This window comes from Bicyclus anynana, chromosome 8 (assembly GCF_947172395.1).
Source record: "Bicyclus anynana chromosome 8, ilBicAnyn1.1, whole genome shotgun sequence".
NCBI classification, from domain to species: Eukaryota; Metazoa; Arthropoda; class Insecta; order Lepidoptera; family Nymphalidae; genus Bicyclus; species Bicyclus anynana.
In genome coordinates, this window is record NC_069090.1 from 16,670,611 (window position 1) to 16,692,135 (window position 21,525).

General features: G+C 39.3%; 1 protein-coding gene across 2 annotated transcripts in view; it reads left to right on the plus strand.

The window, feature by feature from the left end:
• The window catches only part of LOC112045919 (cholesterol transporter ABCA5), a 52,340-nt gene that overhangs the window by 23,080 nt on the left and 7,735 nt on the right, over window positions 1–21,525 (plus strand). Inside the window, exons 2-28 of one of the 2 annotated variants that reach the window (XM_024082305.2) lie at window positions 1,715–1,868; window positions 3,522–3,698; window positions 5,338–5,510; window positions 7,100–7,334; window positions 7,977–8,203; window positions 8,631–8,709; window positions 8,784–8,891; window positions 9,539–9,682; window positions 10,037–10,187; window positions 10,303–10,444; window positions 10,989–11,219; window positions 11,368–11,482; window positions 11,948–12,097; window positions 12,263–12,430; window positions 12,549–12,624; window positions 13,180–13,356; window positions 14,003–14,175; window positions 15,850–15,957; window positions 16,609–16,765; window positions 17,152–17,503; window positions 17,854–18,040; window positions 18,246–18,362; window positions 18,435–18,654; window positions 18,829–18,916; window positions 19,438–19,606; window positions 19,948–20,103; window positions 21,064–21,270. In XM_024082305.2, the coding sequence (XP_023938073.1) occupies window positions 1,715–1,868; window positions 3,522–3,698; window positions 5,338–5,510; window positions 7,100–7,334; window positions 7,977–8,203; window positions 8,631–8,709; window positions 8,784–8,891; window positions 9,539–9,682; window positions 10,037–10,187; window positions 10,303–10,444; window positions 10,989–11,219; window positions 11,368–11,482; window positions 11,948–12,097; window positions 12,263–12,430; window positions 12,549–12,624; window positions 13,180–13,356; window positions 14,003–14,175; window positions 15,850–15,957; window positions 16,609–16,765; window positions 17,152–17,503; window positions 17,854–18,040; window positions 18,246–18,362; window positions 18,435–18,654; window positions 18,829–18,916; window positions 19,438–19,606; window positions 19,948–20,103; window positions 21,064–21,270 (4,441 nt within the window). The remainder of the gene's footprint in view (window positions 1–1,714; window positions 1,869–3,521; window positions 3,699–5,337; window positions 5,511–7,099; window positions 7,335–7,976; window positions 8,204–8,630; window positions 8,710–8,783; window positions 8,892–9,538; window positions 9,683–10,036; window positions 10,188–10,302; window positions 10,445–10,988; window positions 11,220–11,367; window positions 11,483–11,947; window positions 12,098–12,262; window positions 12,431–12,548; window positions 12,625–13,179; window positions 13,357–14,002; window positions 14,176–15,849; window positions 15,958–16,608; window positions 16,766–17,151; window positions 17,504–17,853; window positions 18,041–18,245; window positions 18,363–18,434; window positions 18,655–18,828; window positions 18,917–19,437; window positions 19,607–19,947; window positions 20,104–21,063; window positions 21,271–21,525) is intronic. The other variant, XM_024082306.2, reaches the window with a different exon arrangement.

A 21,525-nucleotide genomic window follows, 5' to 3' on the forward strand; every position in this document is an offset into this window, starting at 1 on the left:
GAGTTAATAATATATTAAGTATAACTTCAGCGGGTAAGTCTGACTTATCCGGTTATTTTTTATGCTACCCCTGCCGGACAATTCTGAAAAAAACTGCATTTTTGGTATTCCGCAAACCCCATTGATTCTAAAATCAGAAAGATTAAACACACTGTGCCTAGTGGGAGTTTTCAATATTTTCATACTGTTACTATCGCGTTGACGTAAACGCGAATGTTTATGGAATTGAAACAGTTGTGCAGTAGTGCCACTAGATGGCGCTGTTTTAATTCCTTAGAAATTCGCGTTTACGTTAACGCGATAGTAACAGTATGAAACTTCCACTAGGCCTTTAACAATAAGTAAATAGTGTATTATACGAAATCACGTGATTTAAAAAAGGTTAGTAATAGTACTTGATAAATTTCGTGTAGGTAAAGCCACTAAAGTTACTCAATGTTAGTGAATAGGCCAGCAGTATTAGACAAAAAAAAAACACTTATAAAACATTTCTAGTTCACTCCTAGTGTTAAAGCCTAGCTCAATCTGTTTTCGACTGTTAGCGAAATTATGCAGAGTAATTAATTTTAAATAGTAACTAATTATAATTAATGAACCAAGCAGATCGCACACTTGATGGTAAGTGAAAAATCACCTATAAACAGAAGAAACATTTACCAACAGGTCCTACGAAGTGAACCTATGTCCATCAATAATTACAAGTCACTCTCATTCGTTCTCATTCCCATTGGAGGAGATAAATTATAGCTTGTGTTATTCGCTGATAACATATCTTACCATTTGTAAAAGAGTTTTTAAATCGGTCCAATTTTAGAGACATAGGTAACTCTAATATTGGACCGATTTAAAAAACTCGTAACAAACAAATAAAAAATCAAATCCTTCCTCTTTATACTAGGTACCAGCGGCGAAGAGTCCATACAGGCCGATTCCCGCCGGGTTACCTTTTAAAAATCCATACATATACTTATATCATTATTGTAATGAATATTTAGGTATGGATGTATCAGAAACCGGAGATTGTGTCAAGCAGTATGAATTTCCTTTTCATTGGGACGGCTTACCGTTGTCAAAATTCCACCCTTCGCCACTGCTAGGTACCTAGATATCTCAGACCAATTATTGTATAGGACCTGCCTCGCTAGACGTTACTTTTCTGTCAAAGTATATGATCAACGATCTATTTTATTTATTTTTTTTTATTTATTTATACTTTATTGCACAAAATAAAACAAAAACAATAACAAAGGAAAACATAGAAAACAAGTATGTGCAAAGGCGGTCTTATTGCTTATAGCAATATCTACCAGACAACCTTTGGATAAAGGAATTAATGTAATTAAATGCGGGATAGTGCAACAAAAAAAATATATATATAATAATTAAAATAGTATATTTATATATAATACATGTATAAATATAAAATATACATAATATATAATAAAATATCTAATGCGATTATAGAAACTGTATCTATAGTATCGATGTTAAATAGTTGTAATCGTGTTCGTCGGTTAAAGAGCTCCGTAAAAATACCTTTTTGTGTAATTGAATTGTGTAAAAAACGGGCAAAAACTTCTAGTTTAGTATAAGATATATACCAAATCTAAGCTCGTTTTCTTCAGAAAATAACAGACAATTTTGTTCGTGACTATGAGTGCGATACAGGTCCTTCTATAATTGGTCTGAGCTAGATATGTATTGTTTGCCACAGAAAATGCGAAAAGGAACCAGACTGCCTGGCGATAGGTAGCAGACTGCGGGGCCCGATGGGCACGCGCCCCCCGGCGGCCTTCTGGCCGCAGCTGTGGGCCACCGTGGTGAGGAACCTGCTGCTGAAGAAGCGCGACACCAGGAAGACCCTCGCAGTAAGTACAACATCATGCGGCCCAACGAATCCGTCCGATTTTAACCTACGCTAATGTAATGTCCCATCCGTCCCCACCGTCCCAAAGCGACCCTTAGACCGCTTCAAACCCTACAGAATCGTTTTCTGCGTCAAATCACGGGCGCGCCGTGGTTCTTACGCAATATTGACCTCCATAGAGATCTAGAATTACCGACAATAGCTAAGTATATGAAACAGCTCTCTCAAAACTATTTTGACAGAGCTGCCATCCATCCCAACCAACTAGTGGTTGAGGCCTGCAATTACACTCCCAACCTAAACGCTAACTGCAAGCAGAGGCGTCCCAAGAACGTCCTTTACGATCCAGACGATGACATAACAACCGACAATGCTTCCCAGGCAACACAATCACAAGCTGCACAGCGTCTTCGCCAGCGACGACGAGGTTCCCGATATCTGACGTCACCCAGACGTGGGCTTTTTAACTCACGATCTCGGGGGCGCCCGGACTGATACACTCAGGCCAAACACCCTTCCCGAACGGCCCTCTAAGCCGAGGTCCGAGTCTCAGAGGAGACGCCTTTAGAGAGTCGTTCCGCCTATCTATATCCTTCGGGCCCCATCAGGCGATGGTTCTGCGCTCGCCCAAACCCCCCGGTGACGCCGCTGAGGTCCCATAAGGAGCCTACGGCACTTACACAATCAGGAAAAAAAAAATCATGCGGCCTTCGAGACAAGTAGGAAAACAATATTTTTCCCGAAAGTTTCATGTGTTTCTAGGTCTCAAACTAGGAACACCACTGTGGTTAGAGCACAGACGCCTATGTAGAAGACTGTTACTTAGTGTTAACTTACACGAGCGGCATCTGCTATCACGACTGCAGTCGACTGCAGTCGGCGACGTCTCGGCGGCAGCCAACGGGAGTCGACTGCAGTGGGCGACTGCCGTTGACCGCCACCGAGAGTCAACTACAGTCGGGGACGCCGTCGCCTGCCGCCGTGTCGTTTCCGACTGCATTCGAATGCCGTTGGCTGCCGCCGACTGCTGTCGACTGCGATCGTCGATAGAATTGCTGCTTGTGTAAATGAACCCTTAAAAAAGTTCGGAAATGAAGGGTTATCATGCCAAAGTAGTCCCAGTACGCAGTTTCGGCATACGCTAGGCTCTTGACACCACTTGATACACACCACCACAATGACATTACTAGTATGCGCAAAGGGTTAGTCTGGCTAGGTAGGTAGGTACAGCCAGTATTCTTGCCACCATTCCACGTGAGCATGATTGTATAGTTATTAGGATAACTCGCTGAAGTTTCTTATTGTATTGTTACTCAATTAAAAAATAAGATGGCCCACATTTGATACATTCCTTGCCCCAACCCAAAATGACACAATAAGTATAATTTAAAACCCCGCTATTTCCTAGATTCCTGTTTAAATATTTCAATACAACAATTGTAAGGTAATTTTAGCACATTTATATTGTTAGGTCTCTTGATATTTTTCATTTCACCTGGGGCAACTTTGGGACATCTCTTTTCACTTTCCGAAAATAGAGCTTTTACAGAGTCTCAACGTTTTGAGTCCCTGAAGTGCGTCTCGTTAGTGCCTGTCTATCGTGAAGGACGTATTTCACGTACACGGTAATACAGGGTTATTTTGCAAATTCCAGGAAGTTCTGGTTCCTTTGTACTCGCTCGGCGTGCTGATATTCCTCAAGATGCTGGTGCCGAACCCCAACTTCCCCGAAGTGAGCAAGCCCGGCGAGCTGCTGCGCCTGCAGCACAACGCCGTCTCCAACCGCTCCGTCGCAGTCGTGGCTGACTGGGCCACTGCCAACGGGACTCTGGTAAGCCATTGCCAGAACTGTATATTTAAAGTTTGTTTCATGTTTGTTTCATGTTTCATGTAGGATGGTGCGGGTGACAGTTCGTTGCACTCTTGAAAGTTTGCCACGATTCACGATAATAGTACATATTATGAACGTCATACAAACGACTGTCACCGTACCCATGCTATTTGAAAAACACTTTAGTGCAACTTGTTCAGCAATAGCTTTGAGCCTAGGCCTGAGCCCTTAACTGGTTTAAGACCTAGATCGGGGTATGAAATATTGAACAGGAAGGGAAATAGGGATGCCTGGTCCTACATTAGCTCGTTCAAATAGGCTGATAATGATTGCACAATAACATAAATTGTGCGCATAAATCTTATTGTCAACGTAATTTACTCTAAACCAATGTGAGACCAATGTCGATGACAGATATTATTTGGTGATCCAATCATCTTAGTCAAAATTAGGTACGAATCTTGGAATTTGAGATAGATACCCAGCTGAATATTTGTTTAGACTTGTATTTTGGCATTCAAAAAGTTGTCTTAAAACCTACATATGGTAGGGTATCTCAAATTCCGAGGAGAATTCCGGAGGGAATTTTACAAGACGGAGGTCCTGGGTTCGATCCCCGGCTGGGCCAATTGAGGTTTTCTTAATTGGTCCAGGTCTGGCTGGTGGGAGGCTTCGGCCATTACTAGTTACCACCCTACCGACAAAGACGTACCGCCGAGCGATTTAGCGTTCCGGTTCGATGTCGTGTAGAAACCGAAAGGAGTGTGGATTTCATCCTGCTCCTGAAAAGTTAGCCCGCTACCATCTTAGATTGCATCATCACTTACCATCAGGTGAGATTATAGTCAAGGGCTAACTCGTAGAGAATAAAAAAAAAATTGTAGAAAACCACAATAAAATGTAAAGTGTACTTATGAATAGGCATGTCCCTGCATATGACTATTTATTTCACGCGTACACTGGACTTTTTACTGCCTTTCTATTAAGGTTTCTATGGGTTGGCCATTACATTCTATGGAATTTTTAGAGAAAATGCGCCCGAAACCTTAATTAAAATAGCAATGTCGATTTCGTGACTCATGTTGCTAACGTTATTAGCTTTTAAATAATGTATTGCGTGCAATCCTAATTAGACTAATCAGTAGGAATCCCATTAGTTCCACCAAAATAGTTCTAAGCCTATTTAGAAGATTTTCCTTTTTATTCCTCCTCCTTTTAAAGCCTCCTGGCGGCTTAGAAATTTAAAAGATATAGATATTCTACTTTTGGAAGACGTGTTGGATTTGTTTGTAGTGATAGGGTGTTCAGACAGAGGTGATCGTCTGTGGAACATAACAAGCATTAGGAAAACAGAAAAATGTTTAAATCTAATTTCAAGTTAATAAGCAACAAACATTTTATAATAGAGATAATGTTACTAGCGCGTCAAAACTGAGGCGTACAAAATCGGCAAATTATTACATTGAAAATCAAAACATCTTCCGAAAGTAAAACAGATATACCTACCTAACTATACTATAGTCAAACTTGATAAGGAATGTTTAACAAATTAAAAATGAAGGATTAATTTAGGAACATTATTATGATAAAATTTTTATGATAAATTACGAAAATACTTTAAAAGAAAACTCTTTTCCAGGGCTTCCTAGAAGACATCAACGTGATGTTGACGGAGTCAGCCCAGCAGCCCATCAACTGGACCCGCTACAACACCACTGAGGAGCTGAACGACGCCTACCACAGCGACGCCAAGAACTTCCCTATCGCTGTCATCTTCCACACCGATCCTGGGGTTTTAGGGGAGACACTGAGGTTCTTACAGCATATCGAATATTTTGAAAAAAAAAATTGTGGTGGAGACTAAAGACTTAAGTCCATACTTCCCTCTTTAAGGAGAGCGGCCTGACCACGAATTTTTATACTAATAGATATGTCACTATAGCTTGGCAAGTTCTTTGATGACGTTTCCATGATATGCGGGCGATGGGGGGAAAGATCGTATGAAGTCGTACGAGCGGGGTATATCTACCCCTCTCCCGGCCCGCGCGGACCATCGCGAGTGTTACGAACGTATTTGCCAATCTATAGCGTGTGGAAACTGAGACAAACAGTTAATTTATTTATTATTCATTTAATCGCATAGTAAACAACGAAGGTAATTTAAACAAATTGCCTAACCATTGTCTACTTAAAATTGTCAACAATGTCGAGTTGTGTGTTCAGTGGTGTGTTTCGGATCACGATGTCCTTCCTGGGTTCGATTCCTGGGTCGGACTATTAATTTTATTAAATTCTCAGCTCGCAGTTACGAAGTTGTCAGTGTCACTATCATCTAATAGTTGTCGTTAATTGAAGATTATCATCCTAATCCCGCCAACGCGCATTAGAGCAGAGTGGTGGGTCTAAGCTCTATACTCTCTCTCTTATAAGGAGAGAGGCCTGTGGGGCGTGGGCCGCCAAAAATGGCTGATGATGATTATGGCCTTTAGTAGTAGTAGTAGATCTGCATTAGCTACCCAGCTAACCTAGCTAGCCGTCATAGACCGGCCTTCGATTCGGAGGGTGTAGGTTCGAATACGGTCCGGGACATCTACCTCTAACTTATCAGTTATGTGCATTTTAAGATATTAAATATCACGTGTCTCAAACGGTGAAGGAAAACATTGTGAGGAAAACTGCATACCTGAGAATTTTCTTAATTCTCTGCGTGTGTGAAATCTGCCAACCCACATTGGACCAGCGTGATGTCCACCAACAAGCAACAATGAGAGGAGTTAAGCTAATAGTCCTATTAGCTTGACCCCTCTCATTCTGAGAGAAGACTCGTGCCGAATTGAGCTGAATGAGTTGTTAATGATGAAATATCATGTGCTTTAAACGGTGAAGGAAAAACATCGTAAGGAAACCAGCATACCTGGGAATTTTCTTAATTCTCTACTTGTGTAAAATCTGCCAAGCCGCATTGGGCCAGCGTGGTGGAATATTAGCCTAAACCATTATAAAAGGAGACTTGTGCTCAACAGTGACGGCCTCCGTGGCGTAGTGGTATGCGCGGTGGATTTACAAGACGGAGGTTCTGGGTTCGATCCCCGGCTGGGCAGATTGAGATTTTCTTAATTTGTCCAGGTCTGGCTGGTGGGAGGCTTCGGCCGTGGCTAGTTACCACCCTACCGGCAAAGACGTACCGTCAAGCGATTTAGCGTTCCGGTGCGATGCCGTGTAGAAACCGAAAGGAGTTCGGATTTTCATCCTCCTCCTAACAAGTTAGCCCGCTTCCATCTTAGATTACATCATCACTTACCATCAGGTGTGATTGTAGTCAAGGCCTAACTTGTAAAGAATAAAAAGAATAAAAAAAAAAGTGAGTCAAATATGGCATGTTAATGATGATGATGTTATAGGTATACCATCCGTACGAACCCCTCTCGCGACGGCTTCGGCGGCGGCACCCCTTCCACCAGAATTCTAACAACGTCTCCCGCAAAATGCCGAGAGAGGACCGGGGACCACGACTGGTCACGAGGGGGGCAGTTGATACCGCTGTCAGAGCACAGAGAAGACCAGTGCCCTGTCCTGCAGTATTATTTTAGTGGGTTTCTTGCTCTTCAAACTTTGATTGATTACGTTAAGATCAAGGTAAGGATTTAAGAATTTAATCATGTATAATAATATTATAAAGCTGAAGAGTTTGTTTGTTTGATTGAACGCGCTAATCTCAGGAACTATTGGTCCGATTTGAAAAATTATTTCAGTGTTAGATAGTCCATTTATCGAGGAAGGCTATAGGCTATTTTTATCTCCGCATTCTTAAGGGGACGGGAACCACGCGGGTGAAACCGCACGCGGTCAGCTAGTAAACTAATATACTCGTAAGGAAATTGGTTTTTTCGTTGTTTGTTTGTTACCATTTAACTCAAAAACTATACGATTTCAAAAATTCTTTCACCGAGTAAAATAAGCTCGTTTTATCTTCGTAATTACAGAAACGGGAACAGGTGGGCGAAACAGTACTTATTAGGACATAAGTTGTTTTTCTAGCAGTCTGATAAATAACAAATGTTAACGTTTCATTGCCTTTGTTTAGAATATTTAAGAGTTTAATGTCAAAGAATTGAACTAGTTAGTACTACAGAGAAACCAATCTACAGAGAAGTAAATCCTTTTCTTCATTCAAGAAGAAGGCATTGAACACAATAAAGACAATGAAGACGTCTTTTTTGTGTCCAATGCCTTTCAATCAACTTAATTATATTTTCTTATTTAATGATTTTTTTTTAGATGGACACTGGCACCAGCTTTTACCCACCACGCGTAGATTTCCGTCAGTTTCCGAAACACCAGCACACTGGTGACTGGCTGGTCATCTTCAGAGTCATCATGCCCATGTACATGGTGATGACGCTGTCTCAGTTCATCACCTACCTCTTGATGTTCGTGGTGGGGGAGAAGGAGAAGAAGATACGAGAAGGAATGAGGATAATGGGGTTGAAGGATAGTGTTTATTGGTAATAACTAAGAACTAGAGTAAGGGTTGAACCATACTCTGATAAGTGTCTGATAGATCGTAAGTTTTGTTATATCAACTATTAAAGACATAACATAATATGATAAGAATAAGTTTCGACATTTATTAGAAGGTGGTGAAACCGGCTCTAAGTATTATATGTATTTAAATATTAAAAGTAAAGCTTGAAAGCCGATTTTGTAGCAGTAGCTATTCCTAACATTATAGTTCTGATACCTTTGGATTAGCTTGTCGGATCTTCATCGTAAAAGAACGTCCCGAATTCCGATCATGTCAGCTTTTGCTTCTATCCGTTAACAAGCTACTATTCCACTGACAGACACAACAAAATGAAATACTCCTCTTTTTACGTCAGGAGAAGCTATATAGTTATAGTATATATCTGTAAAAAATAATCTTTATTTCAGGGGTTCTTGGTTTTTAATATATGCAGTATTTGTAACGATTTTGTCGCTCGTCAGTACAGTTCTACTGTTTACTTTAAAGGTAAGTTATATCAATACTCATCGATATACGTTAATCTGTTTAACCCATAGTTAATCTCACGTATCTGTTTTCAGGTTTTCCAACACTCTTCTTACATTCTAATTTTTCTACTGATGTTACTGTTTGGATTTACTATCATCACATTTGCGTTTATGCTTACGCCGTTCTTCGACAAGGCCAGGGTAAGTTTTTAATCTAAAACAATACGTGCATTTAAAATCGACGATATCTTTGTTTTCTTTTTCTCTCTTTTTACAAAGTTAAAATTAAAGCTATGATAGCAAACGTGACCAAAAATTCGCCTTACAGCGACTTAAGCATAGTGTAGTATATTTTAACTCAATAGCTCCCGTCCAAAGATGTTTTAACGTCATCGCTCCCGTTAGCGTCGCGTCGGCGTTCCGTTCCGTTCCGTCCGGTGTGTGGCGATACATTTAGGCTGAGAAGGTTCCAAAATAAAGATAGCTAATAAAGAAGAAGAAAGATAGGTAATAAAGCATTATTTTCGTCTTTAAAAGCATACATTCCTAATTACGTTAGTAGTTCGTTAACATCTATCTTATGATCAGGTTTTAATCAAATGAACTTACTCGTATCTACAATATTTATTTGCGTTGTTCAGTTTGAACCGATGCAATAAAAATGAATAGATACTATGTCTCTGTATTCATTCTTATGAGAACTACGGGTTAATCATTATCAGCTATCAGCCCAGCCTCAGCCTTAGTCATAAAATTATTATGGCTTTTTTATTTATTTTCTTGAAAGTTTTTATTAGATCTATTGCATACAATGCATGTAATAGTAATCCGTTAACGTTGTATTTCAGACGGCAGGTATTCTAGGCAGTTTTGCAGTAAATCTAATGAGTGGTCTGTACTTCATCCAAGTGTTCGTCTCTAACGCGGACTCGCTCGCCTTCTGGTTCGTTTCACTGATAAGTTCCAGCTGCTACGCTTTGGCCATGGATAAGGTATTCTTTTTAACAATTTTTTAGATTAAATCAAAGTTTAAACATTCTCTTGAAGCATTTCAGGCATAATATGTTAGTTACTTTGTGGTTCATTAGAGACCAGAACGAGGGCCAATTTTGTTGATCCTCACGTCAATCGTATTGTCTTAAGTTAGTAGTGAGAGTGCCACTAACATATGACATTAACCATAATTATGGCGGTAAACAGATGCCACATTGTGAAGAAGAATAAAATTTATTCGTCTGATTAATTCAGTGTGGATAGAGACGTAATTTTTTTTGGTGAATATAATATTAATGTGAATATTATTCTGAAGGGTCTAGAAACGAAGTCTAATGTTATTGACGTTGCAGGCTTTAGTACTGGACATGGCCGGAGTGGGGGTGACGTGGGAGAACCTGTGGAGCGGGCCAGGGGTGCCGTTTGGTGGAAGCCTCATCATGATGGCGGTGGACACGGTGTTGTACGGCCTAGCTGCGTACTGGCTCGATGCTGTCATACCTAGTGAGTTAACCCTTTCTCCTCCAACTATTCAAATAAGTAGATATAATAAAATCATAAAAGCTTATATGTGCATTTAATAATTTATGTTCATAACATAATTGAAATAACTTTCAAGGTGAATACGGCATCAAGCAGAAGCCGTGGTTTTGCCTGTTGCCGTCGTTCTGGATGGGCAGCCGACGAGGCCGCGTCTCCGCCATCCATCTGCATTCCAATGGCGACACCGCACACAACAAGGACATCGAACCGGTGCCCAAGTGAGTTATTGATCACCACATAAGAGACCTTTATATTCCTTGACAAATTACCAAATTAGTGCTTGACTGATACCGCACCTGGGCCTGTAGCCATGTGGCTCATTGATTCTCTTTCTATCAATGAGCCACATGAGAAACTCGAAAACTAGAACAATGTAAGGGAAAGACAAATCCTATCGACAAGTTCGTCACGTGGCCAATCGATAATGAATGTCGTTCCTGTACATTGTTAAATTTTCGAAGCGTAAGCGTTTGTAGAAAGATAATCGACATGGCTAAAGGTCCTGATGTTAATTATCGATGCAGTCTAAGGTGATAGCGGGTTTTTACGATGTACAAATTTACTCTACCCTGACTCTCTATTGCGGTAGAGTGGTAACTAAGCAAGGCCAAAACCGTACTACCAAAAAAATAAAACCCTTAATAACCATATTAATGACACAACCTTAACTAAAAACTTGTCAAAACTAACAACTAAAAAATCGTTTGTCATACACAAAATAACGATATGTTTTGAGGTTCACGCAATTATTTTTGATTTTAGAGAACTGCAAGACAAAGAAGCTATCAGAATTGTGGGGCTACAAAAGAGTTTCCGTCATTGTAGACGTCCGGAAGTTAAGGCTATTGACGGCATTGACCTGAGTATCTACGAGGGGCAGATCACAGCTGTGCTGGGTCACAATGGAGCCGGGAAGTCCACTCTTTTCAACATCCTCACTGGTCTTACTGCGCCTACTAATGGAACTGCTTATGTTTATGGATTGGATGTTAGGTGAATATTGATCAATTTCCAACAAAAATTGTATGTAAGGAAAGAGAGAAAGAAAGGAAATAGAAGATTCATTCTTCTATTCCCATGGTAATTCCATTCATATACTCGTATATGGTAATTTATAAGTAATTATTCTTAATTAACGCAGAGATCCAAACGACATGCATGAGATACGTCAAATGATCGGCGTGTGTCCACAGCAAGACGTTCTCTTCGACCTGCTGTCGGTCAAGGAGCACCTTCAGTTCTTTGCTGCTGTTAAAGTAAGTACACTTGTATTACATTGTGTTGGGTCTTTGTGATAGAGCTCGCCCGGGGAAATACTACCGCCGTGCTTGTTCATGTCGCTAAGCAACACTTCTGTGTTCTGGTCTGTATGGCTGCCATAAATATATCCACATGAGGTTACTAACCCTTACACTTCAAGTTGACGAGCAGGGCCGTCCATTATTCAACGTGTTTTCAGCATGTTCTGTGAAGTGCCGCTCTGTTGTAGGCGATCGTTAACATTATCTGTTCCTATTAACAAAAAGAAAAAGCATTCTTGTCAAAGTAGGAAGAAAGACCCTGGAAGGTACTTTATTGCAGGAATATTTTTTTTAAATACACGGTTTTTCTTGCGACAAAATTTTGAATACGAACAATGTAATATGTTAGTCGTAGTAAAAATAGACGGTATAAATAATCATAAAATAAGGAATGAACTGATAACATTTTTTCAATGACAGGGTATACCACGAAAGAGGATATCTGATGAGGTTCACAAAGCGGTAGCAGAAGTAGGATTGTTGGACCAGATGATGGTGTTTTCAAAGCACCTGTCTGGAGGGCAGAAGAGAAAACTTAGTATAGCAATAGCCTTTATAGGAGACCCTAAGGTACGTATTTTAAACCATAATCTGTAAATGTTGTTTTGTAGTAAAAAACGTAAAAAAGTGTTTGTTTTGTATAATAAACTTCTTAATGAAGAAAGAGTTCGCTTAAAATAGTACGATGACTACATTTAATTAACAGAATAATATAAAATATTTGATTAATTACAGATAATAATATTAGACGAACCAACGGCAGGCGTAGACCCAGTATCACGGAGACAAACATGGCGTATCCTGCAGCGAGCTCGTCGAGGAAGGGTTCTGTTACTGACCACACATTTCATGGACGAAGCAGATATTCTTGGAGACAGGAAAGCTGTTATCAGCAAGGGAAGAGTAAGTACATTTTCAAACAGCGTTGGCTTTATATGACATTAATTGATTAACAGTTTAAATTAGAGCTTAGGAAATCCAAAATTAAGAGTATAGAAATATAATAAATGATTTGTTATAGGTTCGATGTGCTGGGACTTCATTGTTTTTGAAGAATAAATTTGGAATAGGATATCATTTAACATTAGTTTTAGATGGTAAGTGGAACACTAAATTTTAGCATCAATAAATTACTCCGTTAAAATAATGTTACAATCACTAAAAAAATATGCAATGACTACGCTTTATGGGGTCTTTTTTGGTTTAACAGGACAAACCAATTACTAAGCCTTAGGAACTTTGTTCCTTTTGGTAGTTATTGAAATGAATTACCTACTACTGATTTAGATATTGGGTTTCATGATTAACATGAACTATTGCTTAACTTTTGTGACAAGCTTTCATTAAAATTGCACTGTTTGTTAGTATGTACGAGATAATGACTTGTCACTTGATCCACGCATCTATCCGCGTGGTCTGAGCGTCTAGTCAACTCTTACCTTGTACGGTCAATATTATGATGTTGGAGTTGGTCGAAAGGCGGCTATAAGAAATCCTAAGCAAAATGAAATTATCATCAATTTTAACGGCCAATTGGAACGGCCCACAAGGGGACTAGACCTTCTTATAGGACAGGAAACGGGGAAAACTAAATAAGATATACCCATAGAATTTAGGCTTATTTGTTGACAATCATTGTCATTGTCTGCCAGGTGCTTGCCGCGAGCACCAGATCACGCGGCTGGTGCGCGGCCACGTGCCGCGCGCGGAGAAGGCGCGCCGCCACGGGCGCGAGCTGTCGTACATCCTGCCGCACTACGCCGTGCATCTGTTCCCGCCACTGTTCCAGGCCATCGAGCAGGAGATACGGGAGAAGAGCAACCGGCTCGGTCAGTGTCACGTCTTCAAAGTTATGAGCAACCAGGGCTTACCCTTACTAACGAATTCAAGCGACAACGTGACATAGATCATCTTTATGTGCGTTTCATTTCGAAACCTCCGGTGGCCTCCGTGGCGCAGTGGTATGCGCGGTGGATATACAAGATGGAGGTCCTGGGTTCGATCCCCGGCTGGGCAGACTGAGATTTACTTAATTTGTCCAGGTCTGGCTGGTGGGAGGCTTCGGCCGTGACTAGTTACCACCCTACCGGCAAAGACGTACCGCCAAGCGATTTAGCATTCCGGTACGATGCCGTGTAGAAACCGAAAGGGGTGTGGATTTTCATTCTCCTCCTAACAAGTTAGCCCGCTTCCGTCTTAGACTGCATCATCACTTACCATCAGGTGAGATGAATGAGAGGTGTAGTCAAGGGCTAACTTCACCTCAACCGGAACATCCTCAGGAGTTGTTGACTTTACAACGGTTAGTTGCGAAGAGTACTAATTCAGTAATCCAGACTTACTTTGTTGAGTTTATACTTTGTTGAGTTAAATTATTAAAATACTTTTAAATCTATGATCCGTTTTCACAAAATAGTACAAGTTTAGTATTGGTTTGAAATTGAACAAATGTCTCATTACCTTTTTAATTTGTAGGCATCACGAGTTATGGAGTGTCAATGACGACGCTAGAAGAAGTATTCTTAAGTTTAGAAGGGGAAAACGCAGAAGAGACCGAGGCTGTAGAAGGTGTGTCTTCTGTAAAATTAGTGCGAGCGAGGGCTTTGTCTAGAAGTCTATCACTTCAGAGCAAGACTTTAAGTTATCAGGTATTTACTCTAATATGTGGCATTTTTTCGTTTTGTGTCTATATTCTATATTATTACTTATATAAAAGCAAATGGCCGTTAATCACGAAATATCGAATCGCTTAGAAATATAAAATTTGGCATGTAGGTAGTTTATAATTAGTGGACGGAGTGAACGGATTTTCCAACAGGGCCGGATTAAAGAGGTCTAAGGGTGGATGAAACTGTGGTTTTCCGCTTGTATTATAAAACCACTAGTGTACATAACAAAATTTTAATAAAAAAAATTCAACCGACTTCCAACTCTAAAAATAACTTTAACTAAAAAGCAAAAAATAACATCCTACCTATGTGCTACCTTCTGATCAGTTTGAAGGCGGTGCCAAGCCATTGATGTTTTAATTAAACACGTTTTAACTACAAAAATTATGTGGTTCTTTCAGAAACAGCTTTAATTAAAACACGACACTGGCTTGGCACCGCCTTCAAACTGATCAGAAGGTAGCACATAGGTAGGATGTTATTTTTTGCTTTTTAGTTAAAGTTATTTTTAGAGTTGGAAGTCGGTTGAATTTTTTTTATTAAAATTTTTATTTTTTTATTTTTAGTGTTAGCACACCTACTGCGTGTGTACAGTCACAACCTATCTAAGTGGAAAGTTCTTATCAATACAAAATTATCAAGTCCAAACACAAGGTAGCTACTGTGAGCCGTCGAGGAGTTCTCTTCACTGTGCTTCGTCTTCATCACCAGGCCCTTAATACAGTCACGATCCATCTAGGTGGAAAGTTCTTATCAATACAAATTTATCAAGTCCAAACACAAAGTAGCTACTGTGAACCGTCGAGGAGTTCTCTTCACTGTCCCTCGTCTTCATCATCAGACCCTTAATACAGTCACAATCCATCTAGGTGGAAAGTTCTCATCATCACAAATTTTATCAAGTCCAAACACAAGGTAGCTACTGTGAACCGTCGAGGAGTTCTCTTCACTGTCCCTCGTCTTCATCACCAGACCCTTAATACAGTCACAACCCATAATATAGGTGGAAAGTACTCATCAATACAAATTAATCAAGCCCAAACAAAAGGTGACTGCTGTAAATCGTTGACGAGTTCCATCGTCTGTGTTTCGGCTCCATCATCAGACCAACTCCAAACCTTCATAAAATTGTAGTGGTTTAAAATATCTTATGGAAACACTAACAAACGCACTAGCCGTCTCTACAACTTTCGAAAGTTCCCCTCAATTTCTCATGAACAAAAAAAAATGGGACCACCCTGGAAGTAAACCCTTCAAAACAAAAAAAGAATTTTCAAAATCGGTCCATAATTGACGAAATTATCGCTGGACATACATAAAAAAAAATAAAAAAAAACATACATACAGCCGAACGTAGAACCTCCTCCTTTTTGGAAGTCGGTTAAAAACAAAAATTAGCGTCATTGTGTGGATAAAGGTTTACCCACACAGCGGAGGAGACATGGTTTATACTAAGTTTAAACTATTTTAAGTTATAATTTTTTTTCCTTTTTTATAAGGAGTATGATAAACTTTTAGCTTTTATAAAATGAAGAAGATCGATCTATTACAGATTCCTGGTCCATTATCAAAATCTGAATGTTTAAATTCTGAAATTTTAAAATATATTTCTGAAATTCTAAAATATATTTTTTAATATAAGTTTTTATTTAGGAACTGAATGACAAAGATCAACAGAAGACAACGTCCCTCCCGACGCCCCCCGCGTCGCACGCGCTCCACTCCACCACTCACGGCGTGGAACATGTTAAGGTAAATAAGGTAATTGACACGAGGAAACATATTTCATACAAACAACTAAGGACTTTAATTTCTGAAAAATAATAACGAAGTTTCTTAATAAATATGTTAGTTTAACTGACGCGGCAAACCACGAACGAACGACGGGAAACGTATTGAAAATTTGTTTGTTATTAATTAATTTTATTATTAAAAACATCCATTTTTATGGGATCAAAACAAACTTATTAAATTAATAAGAACTTTTGACTAATAATAATTGCTGCATCAGATGCATTTGTTAAACCATTCATGTTTGTCACAAGCGCCGAACACACTTTCAAAAGCACATTTGACATTGGAGGACAGTATCAGATCGATGGGGGCTTGTTGACGTCCACAGTTGAAGCGAACGAAGTCGTGCAGAGCGGCTGCTATTCTGCAACGATATTTTAATAATTTAACATTTTGAGATACGAATTCGTCGAGTTACAAAAGTATCATTATAGAATACTAACTACTACAGTTAAAAGGCCGGATCGGCGATGCAACGTTTTCAGAGACGTATCCTAAATGAACTAGTTTAATGCAACGACTCAAGTCCCGTCAGCGTCGCGTCGCCGCGCCGTCCGATGTATGGCCGTCCGATGTATGGCCTTTAAAATGTATAATTTAATATTTGAGTCTTTCTAGGTGACACCCGAAGCTCCGGTATCAGTGGACGCTTTAGGTGAAATAGTGAAAACGAGCCCGTCGTGTTGGCGGACGTTTTGCGCGCTGGTGTACATACGCACCGTGCGCATGATACGAGACCCCTACAAGCTTTATGTTATGATCTTCATGCCGATAAGTAAGTGTCAAATGCCATTTTTCTCATCATCACCATTAAACTGATTTCCGTTTTAAATCGATGTAGAGTCACTACTTACAAGAGCTTTTGTAAAAATTTAATCTAGACTTCAAAGTGACTATGAACTAACTCTACTTGAAATGTGTTAAGTTAAATTTGAATTTTAAACTTAACAGCCATATTTTAAATTTAATTCAACACTTTAAATATTTTGATTTGGTTGCAAAAAGCATAATATTTGGAAGTTTAAAACAATAAAATAATATCTTGATGGTACTTCACACGAATTTGAGTTTATCGTTTTGGGAATAAAAAAGTGTGCCTTATAAAAGTTGCAAATCTTAACCTATACAGAAACGGTTATCTAACGATATATTACTTTTCAGTTTCCTGCGCTCTAGGTCTCTATATGAAATCGAGACAAATTGTGTTTTTTCGGATGCAGCCACTCAAATTGGACCCCAATGCCTACTTCAATAGAACCCCAATCGCTTTGTATGGTGAACAGGCCAATTTAAAAGAAATAGAGGACCTTCAAGACTCATTAGAAACTTTAGGAGCGTATCCGATAGACTTCTTTGATGGAAACTTTTCTAGCCTTTTGCACATGGAGAATTTTGGCGCATTTAGCCTAAAAGAGAGTCTCGTTCCTTTTGGGAAAATAATGGCCTATTACAATAGTACTTACACACATAGTCTGCCTATTATAGTAAACTTATTGGACAATAGTATTTACAGGTGAGTCCATTGATCTTGATGATAGTCACGTTTATGTGAATCATAAAAATTTAAAATTTGTTGTAGTGCCAACATAGTCGGCTAGACCCATAGATATAAATAATTATATCAGGCACTCATTTCGGTAAAAAGTATAGTAAAAAGTATATAATCCAGTGTTCAATGTTACTCTATAACAACATTCAGCCAAATCGGCTTAGTATTTTCGGCGTGAAAGAGTAACAAACATCCACATAAACTTTCACGTTTATGAGTGAAATAGTGGGATGAGGAGTGAGATAATTTCCGTGAACAAATAGCGATTGTTGCAGATTTTGTGGATATCTAACATAAGTAATGTAATTTTTTAGGGTACTTATGTCAGCATCAGATCAATTAGATAACTTTAGACCAATAGAGGTGCTGGCGCATCCTTTCCAACAAACTGAGCAGCAAGAAGAATTTAATCTTGGCAATGTTGTATGCGCCATATTTATGGGGATGATCTTCGCTTTGGTTCCAGTGACACTTGCTGTGGATATTGTTTATGATAGAGAAGTAAGTTCTGAATGTTTTATGATTCTACTTATATTGCTATTTTAATCAACAATGAATAACTGAGGTCCTGGGATCCTTCCTTGGAAAACACCAATATTGTTATGCAATTCTTAAATAAATCTTCATTGACTAGTATAGTACGACCAAGTAATATGACGGTCAAATTGCAATAAGTTAAGTTTTTATTATTCAATTTATCTTTCAGATAAAAGCCAAAAACCAGTTGAGAGTAAACGGGCTATCAATGAGCATGTATTTCCTAACATACTTCACTATTCTTATATTCATAATGATCATCACCAGCGTTGGAGTTCTTTGTCTTGTAAGTGTGTTACCATTTATTTTTTATGACTGTTTACTCTTTTGCATCTAATTTATCTAATTTTCTATACAGGTAATCCTTAACGATATTCCTAGTTTGACAAACGGTTCAGCTATAACTATGTTGTCTGGTCTTCTAATACTGTACAGTCCATCAGCAATTCTGTTCAATACATGTCTGTCTTATATCTTTGACAAAATGGACTCAGCTCAGAGCATCATGCCCAATATCACCACTTGGGTTGGCGTCATACCATTTATTTTAGTCGCTGTATTAGATACGTTTAAATGGGGTAAGTGTATTTTTAATTGTAATACATTTAAAAATATTGCCATTTTCCTTTTTATCTTATACATTTTGGAGTTTTAAACGTAGATACATATCTATTATAATATACAATAATTATTATGACAATAGAAAATATAACAATATAAAATTATACAATATTTTTCTTTTCTTTTTTCAGGTAGCAATATTGCATTTTATCTACATTTAGTATTCAGTTTTCTGGACGTTATGTATATACCTTATGCAATTATATACTATGTTGATAGGTAAGTGTTTTGGATATATAAAGTAACTATTAATTTGTTCATTAATGATAAATGTATCTAAAACCTAGATAAATCATGTGACGAACTGGCAATTCCCATAAAGAATACTTTTTAATTTAGATTTTGCTAGATGTCCTTTAGAGCTAATCCTTATTATTTTTTAAGAAGTTACTCAAATAAGCTGTTAAACAGTTTAGTTTTGAAGTTCATTTTCATGTACAAGAAGATAGATAGAATCCTAATAGTTAATCTGATATCTTTTTCAGATCTTCAGAGAATCTTATAATGGTGGCAAGTGTGTTCTTGCCACCATTCCACGTTTGTCTTGTCTTTGCGCAAAAAAATAACCAGTTCATGTTACACTGTTCTTGCCTTTTTTATCATAATTGATTTATTAAATTAAATCCTCTATAAAGCTGAAGACGAATTCAGTTTTTTCTAAAACAAACGTTAAGGGCCCCTGATGCGACTTACACGGCGGTAGTTACGTCCCTGCTTGATATAGTAAACTGTTCACCTAGGGTGTACTTGACGTGCAACCTGCGCGGGCTGTGCACAGTGCCCGACCTGTCGAGCTACTTCACGGCGGAGGTGTGGGTGCTGATCGCCGCCATGCTGGTGCACGTGCCCATCTGCGGCGCAGTGCTGCTGGCAGCCGACCGGCTCAAGTCTGGCGGGAGGATATGTCCTGTATGTATTTGTTTATAATTTTTCACAATTCACAATTAGATCAAGAATTTTGACAAAATTCTGACTAAATTTTCTTCTTGTATTATATTTTAAGAATCTAGTACGACAAACGTCTCAAACGTGTCAACTTTCTTCTTGGATTATATTTTAAGAATCTAGCAAGACAAACGTCTCTAACGTGTCAACTACTACACAGTATATAAATCTAGGAAGCGTGTTCGAAGGCTGTTTCTTCGCTTACCATCAGGTGTGATTGCAGTCTAATATCGTGCAAAAAAACAATTATCAATTGACGGTGTATTCTCATATAAAGATGATCATCGTGAGAATTGATATTTCAGCACAAGAGCAGTACTCCCGAGAAGCCAGAAATAGAGTCGGAGGTGGGGGGCGAGGTGGGGGAGGACGAGGACGTGAGGCGCGAACGACGCCGCGTGTCCTCGCTACTGCACCTGTCGCCAGAGAACTCGCAGCAGGCACCTGCGCTGCTTGTGCATGTGAGTCTACATCCAGAAACACAAATGTATAAGTTGATCCTAAATCAGTGTTATACAAATTAACTGTCTCGTTGATATAAACTGGACTAACGGCATTCATATCCACGTCTGGCTTCAGATTATGAGATCTCGGGCCTTGGGCCTGATACCTGAGTCGGGTATGAGATATTAAGCTTTTCTTTCTTCTAAGAAATTCACTTTAGCAGTTTGGAGTTGGGAAGTTGATTGTGTTATACACTTGGGGAACACGTTAACGTTAACGCTTTTGGTCTCGCGATTATTATTATTAACAATTGAGAATGCTGATTGCAATTCTGCAACAAACATTATTATCGTTCTAAAAGGGCTAACCCGCAATGGAACTAAGCTCCAATTCTTGTCGCCTTTAAGGAATGAGACCTGGCCATGCAGTGGGACAACTAAGATAATGATGATTGTTACACAAAGGAGATCATTCACGCGCCATACATTTCTGGGCTCTTTTTTGAAAGTGCCGGCCAACAAAAAAAAATTGCACGACTCGTTAGAATTAGCCATTTGGAGTAATAGCTAATATGGCATGAAAGTTGTAGGAGGGCTCTGAACCAAGTTATACAGGTTCGATGATTCGTTATTTCCATACATTTTGTCAATTTTCAAAAGTGCCCGCCAAGAAAAAAAACTGATACGTATCGTTAGAACTGCCCATTTGGAGCAATAGTTAATATGGCACAAATATTGTATTTCCAGTTTTTTTTTCTTAGCGGGCACTTTTAAAAGTAGACAAAATGTATGGAAATAACGAATCATCGAACCTGTATAATTTGGTTCAGAGCCACCTGACAACTTTTATGCCATATTAGCTATTACTTCAAATGATTAATTCTAACGATTCGTGCCATTTTTTTTCGTTGGCCGACACTTTCAAAAAGGGCCCAAAATGAATGATCTCCTTTTTATATATTTTTTCCCCGTCACCAGAATCTGCGCAAGGAGTACAAGTTACGTGGCTCGCAGAAGGGTAATGCCTGCTGCGGTGGCGGTGAGCCTCTGAAGCGGGCGGCCTTGGCGCGCCTGTCGCTGGCGGTGCACGGCGGAGAGGTGTTCGGCCTGCTGGGGCACAACGGCGCTGGGAAGACAACCACTATGAAGATCATCACTGCGGAGGAGCGGCTTTCTTGCGGCACTGTGAGAATCAATAATCAATGTTAAACAAAGTCCCTGACACGAGTAAGGACGAAGGAGTAAAGGCTCTCGTGATTTTGTTGCTAGTGGTAGATTAGGGGGGAGGTATTTGGTCTGGTGCGGCACAACTAGCACTATGAAGATCATCATTGCGGAGAAGCCGCTTACTGCACTGTGACATTGTTAAGGCGAGTCGCTGAAGTTGGCGTTTCTGGTACGTTTGTTGCTAACAGTGGATTAGGGGGAAGGTGTTACGTC